At 42.7% G+C, this 7,154-nt stretch overlaps 1 protein-coding gene across 1 annotated transcript; it reads left to right on the top strand.

Annotated features, from left to right (window-relative positions):
- Positions 1–96: 96 nt before the first annotated feature.
- Positions 97–6,825, top strand: bsdc1 (BSD domain containing 1). The gene is made up of 11 exons (XM_020501019.2): positions 97–175; positions 1,103–1,166; positions 1,419–1,535; positions 1,664–1,831; positions 2,295–2,349; positions 3,272–3,387; positions 3,545–3,613; positions 4,129–4,213; positions 4,313–4,804; positions 4,930–5,033; positions 5,154–6,825. Exons 1-11 carry the CDS (start codon positions 165–167, stop codon positions 5,178–5,180), a joined length of 1,308 nt encoding a protein of 435 aa, XP_020356608.1. The 5' UTR covers positions 97–164; the 3' UTR covers positions 5,181–6,825.
- Positions 6,826–7,154: the final 329 nt, after the last annotated feature.

Genomic DNA, 7,154 nt, shown 5'->3' with positions numbered 1-7,154 from the left:
ATTTGGAAAATAATAATATATTTTACACGAGCTATCTACCCTAAAGCTGTATTTAGTAGAAGCAGATAGAAACTGAAAAGTCTCTCTTTTAGAGGGACAAACTTATTCCTAATTCAGCAGGGTCAGAGTTCAGTAAATGCCGGTGATGTCGTCACGGTCTGAAGATGGCTGAAGGGTGAGTGAGAAGTCGCAATATAGTTTTTGTTTGATAAATTAACCATCGTATTATAATCACACTTTTGGCATGGGTTTTCTTCATATAAGATGTTGCTTCCTTCATATTTAGCTCTTGCTACATTCACCCATTTCAAAACGTTCTGTCTGTTCTCGAGGCAATGTGAGGAAGTCCGTCTGTGTTTGTTTACCAAAATATTGCACCAGCTGGTTAGCTCGATGGCTAACGTTAGGTGGCTAGCTAGCAGTGACGAACAGACTGGTTGCTGCCTAGTCGCAGAGACAGATATATTAATCGCGTGACAAATGTAATTTGGTCGATTATTACTACCTCCTTTGTATTTATTAAAGGTGATAAAATACAGTTCCATGGTTCCCACCGTAACTAACTTTGTTAGCATGACAGCTAACTAGCTAGGCTAGTTGCTGTACACATCTAATGCACATTCACTGGGGTGTATTCATAACCTCTTGCAACTGAAACCGTTAATCGTTTAAGAACCAAACGAAATTAAACAGAGCAAACGGAATAAAACGGGGAGGGACCTACCTAAATTTGTCCGAGAGAAACAGTGGACATACACTCCTCTGACAGCAATCTAGCCAGTTTAGCTGACTGGCTAGCCAACACATGAGGTTTATTCATTACGCCAATTATGCAACAATCAGTTTACTCCAAACTGAAAACGTTTTACAACAGAAACAGCGTAATGAATACACCCCAGGTGTTGGCTAGCCAGTCAGCTAAACTGGCTAGATTGTTGTCAGATGAGTGTATGCACACTGTTACTCTCCTGTCTGGCCAGATTGTAGGTAACGTTAGCTAGGCCATTAACATAGTTAAGTATCTAAAATGCAAGATATGTATTGCATGACATTGCCCTGTTGATCAATTTTTAAGTCTCATCACCATGTCTCTCGACTCCAGGGAAGGCTGCGAAGGCTGGTGGGGAGGCTGGCTTCACCAAAGCTTCCAGGCTGTCAAAGATAAGGTAGGCATCCATGCTAGCCTGCACAGATAATCAAGTTCTCTCCTTATGATGCATAATAAGCTACAAAATAAACTCGCTGGCTATTTTGTTATGTGCTGTTTATCAAGTAGGCAAATTCAGTGTTTTCTACATGACTCATGATAAAACATAAAAGTCCATGAATATCCTTGTGACGTTCAATGTGTGCTGCTATTGCAGACATCTTACCTTATTTGGACTTGCCAATGTAACTCCAACATTTTGTTTTTACAGTCATCTGAGGCATATGAGTTTATAAAGCGTGACCTGACAGAGTTCTCCAACGTAGTGCAACATGATACTGCGTGCTCCATCGTCGCCACAGCAAGTGCTGTTAGAAGCAAACTAGCGGTAGGCCATTTGGTTCTTTACAATGGGTCACAGTGACCCATATGAGAAAAGCTCATATGCATTGTCACTTGGTTATTTATAGGCATACTTCCTGTCTGACATATGCCACCTGTACCACTTTGTTTCAGGTGGAGGGCTCCTCTGACACCACAGAGAAGGTGAAGAAGAGTCTGTCCAGTTTCTTAGGTGTGATAACAGACACCCTCGCTCCTCCCCAGGACATGACCATCGACTGTGATGTCATTACGCTAGTGGCAACTCCTGCAGGCACCACAGAGGTGTATGACAGCACCAAGGTGAGGATGTTTAGACTGTGTTTAACTAATCACCGTGACCGTGTCATTGAACTACTTAAGGAAGAGATACTATGCTGTTTTACAGTTTACTGCACTTACTGCTAATATACAAGAATGTATCTCAGAAATGTTAACATTGTTAGAGCTTCTCCCCCACCTGTTCAAACATGTACGAGTGGTTAGTCTCAGAAGTGTTACTGAGCTCCACAGCAGAGGGGATGGTTTATCCACAGATTTGTGCTTTAGGCTTCAAGAGAGAGAAATGTTTTTGATATCCTAACACGGTCTCTTTGTTGCAATACCAGGGTTGTATTCACTAGGAACCAAACGGGCAGGGACCTACCTGAATTTGTCCATTCCAATAGAAACTAGTTTTCGGTGCAAAATACAACTGTTTGGACTAATGATTACACTCCAGAACACATGTTGTCACTTGAGTTACAGTTTGTGTTTTGTTCCCTAGGCTCGTCTCTACAGTCTACAAGCTGACCCTGCTACATACTGCAATGAGCCTGACGGTGAACAGTTCACAACTTTCTTTTCCATCTGTTTCTTCACTCTTCTGATTATATTCAAGAAAAGGTCATGTGCCATGTAATGTCACTAACCAGGCTTCAGTGCCCTCAAAACATAAAAAAAGCCTACAGAATGGCAATGACAAGGGACTAAAGGCCCTATGTAAATGTTTAGTCTGGAAGTCATGATAGATTCTCTTGGTAACTTTGGAAAAGGGAATGAAAATAAATGTTCCGGGCAGGGTCCCATTCAGACAGACAACTCTCGCAACAAATCACAAGTTTGGATAGGCGGGGCTTAAAATGCAATCAGAAATTGCTCATGAAATACTCTTACCATAACCTGTAGGCAGACCTGCCAGAACGTTGCTATTCGAAACCAAAATTTGCAGGCAAAACTTTTGCAGTGGTTTTAGTGAAGGTAGTTGATTCAAATTAGCCACTTGTGAAATACATTAATTAAAATAACCTCTGATCTCCATCTTGTTAGCTGCTATTTTGTGTCCTGGGGATGTTTACCTTAGGGCAACAAGCAAATAAGGCAGTGACGTAAGAAACCGGATGTCCTAACTCCTCCCATTCTTCTTACCAAACTAATGTTGTCTAAGGGCTCTATTCAATCTGAGAGACAACTAAATGTCTTAAAATGCGCTCCAATAATCCAAGCCTGCAAGCACTCTCGATTGATTTTTCTGAAGCAAATGTTACGTGTGTTCAATTTCTGTGTAGTGGGCATTAAAATCAGGTTTATGGATTGGGCCTACCTATTAACCATGGTCAAAATGAACTCTTATTACAGTGAATACAAATAACTTGTCAGGACAAGACTTGGGAAGTTTGGACTTCTTATTTTCATGCGGTTAAGCTGTCAAACATTGTAGTGTCTTGGGTGTGCTTTAAATGTGTGGCCTGTGTGTTGTCCTAGGTCCCCTAGAGAAGTTTGATGCGTGGCTCTCCTGCTTCAGTCTGGAGGAGAGGAAAGGAGAGATCTCTGACCTCCTGGTCAACAGCCCCTCCATCAGGGCCCTTTACACCAAAATGGTACACTTATCTAAACCCTCCTGTTAAAAGGTCTTATCATAGAAACACTAGAGCTTAACATTATTTACCACGTTAATAGAATGTAAGTGAATTATTCTTGTTCCTAACAATACAAAATCTGGGTGAAAAGTAGCATATTATGCATTTTCATCCCTAGGTGCCAGCAGCTGTAGCCCATTCTGAATTCTGGCAGCGGTATTTCTACAAAGTCTTTCAGTTATACCAGGTAATTCCCACTTTTGTTACTGGCATGGATAGCTCTTGTGAACTGTCATGCACCCCTTCTGTCACGTTAGAAAGTAAACTCTTCCCTCTGCTGGACAGTTTGGAGAGGGGCCTCAGAGCTCTGGTAGGTTAGTAAAGACTCTGGGAAAACATTGAGATTGTGAAAGCTAATCTCAGCACCCAGAGCCAAATCTGCTACTCGATTTGGGTTCAGATGCTTTCCAATGTTTCTTAACAAAGTCCACACCCTCTTCTGCCAAAGCCTGTTCCCAGCCCCTTCCTCTTTTTCTGGAAAGTCCACCTGTGTTTATAATATTTTATGTACTGCATGCTGACAAAATGGAGGTATCTTACAATGTTTTCGATGCAACTATTTCACAGGTAAGTTGTATGTATTAGATCATTTTCAAGTTAAAATACCCATCACCACTTCATAGCACCATCTCCCTGAATACATAAAAACAGAATCTGGTACTGTTCTGCTGATGGGTAATAACTATTGTGACTGACCACCAGGAGGAGGCAAGAAGAGTGGCCCTGAAACAGAGAGCAGAGCAGACTACCCACACAGAGGCTCTGGGCTGGGAGGAGGAGGATGAAGGTGTGTTGGATAGTGGATTTCACAATGGTGAAATGTTTTAGATTAGTGCAGGTCTGTCTCATGTGACTCACTGTTCTCTCTCCCTTATTTCTACCCGAGATGACTTCCTTGGTGAAACGTCTTCATCTCGCCTAAACTTCACACCCCCATTGGAAGACCCCGCGTCCCAGCTGTCCCCACTCACACCAGTCACCATGGCGACGACCCCACTCAGCCCCATCCCGTCGCCGAGCGGGGAGCGCTCCTCTACCCTCTCCCTGAGCAGCGACAGTGGCAGCCTGCCCACCCAGGTGGAGTTGAGACCAGCCAGGCCACATCCTGCAGTCGTGGAGCTGGCCCAGAAACTCAACAAGGCCAGCCTGGAGGAGAGCGAGCCAGAAGGGCAGCAGGAGGAGGAGAGGGAACAGGGGCAGCCTGAGGTTCAGGTAGAGGCCCCAGCCCAGCCTGAGCCCACAGGGAAAGCTACAGCTGAGAGAGTAACAGTCCAGGTTCCTACCACCAGACCAGAGACAGAGGGGCCCCAGGACCTGAGGGTGTTTGAGCTCAACTCTGACAGCGGGAAGTCTACACCTTCAAACAATGGCAAGAAAGGTAAAAGGACATTCTATTCAGCTATTGATGTGACTGTGATTTGATTGAATAGGTCCTAAGCTGTTTGTGTCGTAGAACAGTGTTAAATGGTCCTATCTGACCCTGTGCCCCCCCAACCCCTGCAGGGTCCAGCACAGATGTCAGTGAGGACTGGGAGAAGGACTTTGACCTGGACATGACAGAAGAGGAGGTGCAGATGGCGCTCTCTAGAGTTGCCGCTGCAGGAGAGGTGGGCTAGGATGTATTTGTCATATTTCTCTTGTTGTATTTCTTCTAACCTCAAACTATAACAAAGGATAACATGCCTTGGAAACAACTGTGTTGAACTAAATGACATGTTATTTTTCAGCTGGAGGATTGGGAGAACTGGGACTGACGATTGCCGTGCCATAGTGTTTCTATCCCGCCATTAAAGCAAGTTCTTGGCCGACGAACCATCTGCGCCATGCTTAACATGTTTTAACTCTGTCAACGCCGTCACCATGTCACATTTGTTCGTAGAGGAATGTCTGATGGGTTTGGACCATGTTGCTGAAAGCTCTAGCAGAGCGATGGAAATCCAAGGCAATAAGATTTGTGAAGACACCATCAGCTTTCAGTTTGTGCGTGTAAGTCTCAAGGCTGATGACTCAGTCTTGTTGGTTATTTCTTGGAACAACTTATGACTTAGAGAATGACACTAGTTTAGTTGGTTTTCCATTTGACTAAAGCTATGTAACATCTATGAGGATAGGTTCCCCACATAAGGGGAGTTGCTGCTCTCTCTGTTCTGAAATGCCACTAAGTACATAGTAGTTATTCCTAGTTATAAGTGGGGGGGATTATTATGTTACTTCAGGCTGCCAAATAGCCATAAACTGTAACGCTGCTTATCACGTTACATAAGATGGAGTTCTTCACATGTGATTTATTGATTGGTGAATATGATTTAAACATGTTTTTTTTCCCCTCAAGTGATTTATTAACTTGTTTATCTCTTGCAAGTGAATATTCAAAATATACTTTGGCCTTCATAGAGAGCATTAATTTTGGATTCACTCACAACTCTAGATACATGGCCTTGTCAGACACACTATAGTGCGGAAAAGATATCCAAATGTTTTGTCACACAAGACACTGATCTGAGTCTAAACCCAACTAATCCATGTTCTATGTTTTTGACTTTGTTTTGGTCTTTGTCCTGCTTAGTAATTGATGTGAACATATCTCTTCTGTGACCTCCAGAGGCCATGTCTCCTTTTTATTTCTTGTCTCTGCTACACTAATGTTCACATCTATTATGCTATCAGGCCTGTTTGTCTATTATTCTGGGTAGTAAGGGGCTCATGTGTTGTCAATCATCAAGAGAAGATCATTATGATCCAATAAAGAGGTGCCATGGTGCTCGAGTTTTGGGCTTGGATGTCTGAGGGGGATATGGTCTGTTATGTTATTTTGGATGTAAAATAATTAATGAGTAACAACACAGACTGCTCATCCCACAACCTGATGTGCTTAGTATGGTATTGACAGACTGCACAACAGCTCTGGAGTTACCAGTGTGTGGGGAGTCGAGGCAGTGAGGGCTTTGTCTGCTTGATTTAAGTAATGATACAGTATAGGCTAGCTTCATTCTGCAGTATGGCTTCATGCTATTCTGATATTTTATTGTAATAACTGTTGTCTTCGTCAGTGTAAACCGTGACCAACACAAAGCATAAAGATGTAGTCTACAGATCTTTGCAATGACTGCTTTTTATTTGAGTATAATTACTCTGTGCTTTGTTTTGCATGGCAGTGCAATCACATGCATACAGTTCTACAGCAGATGTACCGTTTTAAGTTGTACGTTTCTGGTTACTAGTAGCTTGTTGGAGGAATTACTTAATAATGACTTGATATGTTGCATGTCTCATGTATTTCACTTGACATATATTTGCACTTTAAACACCAGTACGTTTAAAGCTGTTTTTTTAGGCAATTATTTTTCTCTATTTTTCAAATGAGCATTGTCATTAAAAAGAGCATAATGCAAATGGTTAGTCATTGTCTGCACATTTGTAGGGGGAAAAAAGTTAGTGGCTGTAGTTTGTCTTCAACTCTGGATTTCTAGAAGATCAATGCTGCTGAGAAGTGAACTTGTCAAGAGCTGAACGTTTAGGCCATTATGATGGGGTTCACCTTTGCCAGGGTAACGGTAACATCGCTACGTAGGCAGGCGTCATCGCTCTGGTTTTACACCACATGGACGTCGACAGTTTACCAACGTTGAAGGTCTGCTTAAAAATCAACCATGACCAGGCACCACCACAAGACTAGAGTTTACAAAAAGAGATCGCTGCCGGAGTGCCATATAGGCCTACCGAAATTC

The sequence above is a fragment of the Oncorhynchus kisutch genome, linkage group LG14 (assembly GCF_002021735.2).
Source record: "Oncorhynchus kisutch isolate 150728-3 linkage group LG14, Okis_V2, whole genome shotgun sequence".
Lineage (NCBI taxonomy): Eukaryota > Metazoa > Chordata > Actinopteri > Salmoniformes > Salmonidae > Oncorhynchus > Oncorhynchus kisutch.
Note: the sequence above shows the minus strand (reverse complement) of the source record. Positions and strands in the feature narration are given on the sequence as shown.

What these genes read in the sequence shown, in the direction of transcription:
- bsdc1 (XM_020501019.2), top strand. An exon ending in TCCAGGCTGTCAAAGATAAG is followed by an intron (nt 1,167 to 1,418) that starts GTAGGCATCCAT and finishes TTGTTTTTACAG; the next exon opens with TCATCTGAGGCATATGAGTT. An exon ending in CTGTTAGAAGCAAACTAGCG is followed by an intron (nt 1,536 to 1,663) that starts GTAGGCCATTTG and finishes ACTTTGTTTCAG; the next exon opens with GTGGAGGGCTCCTCTGACAC.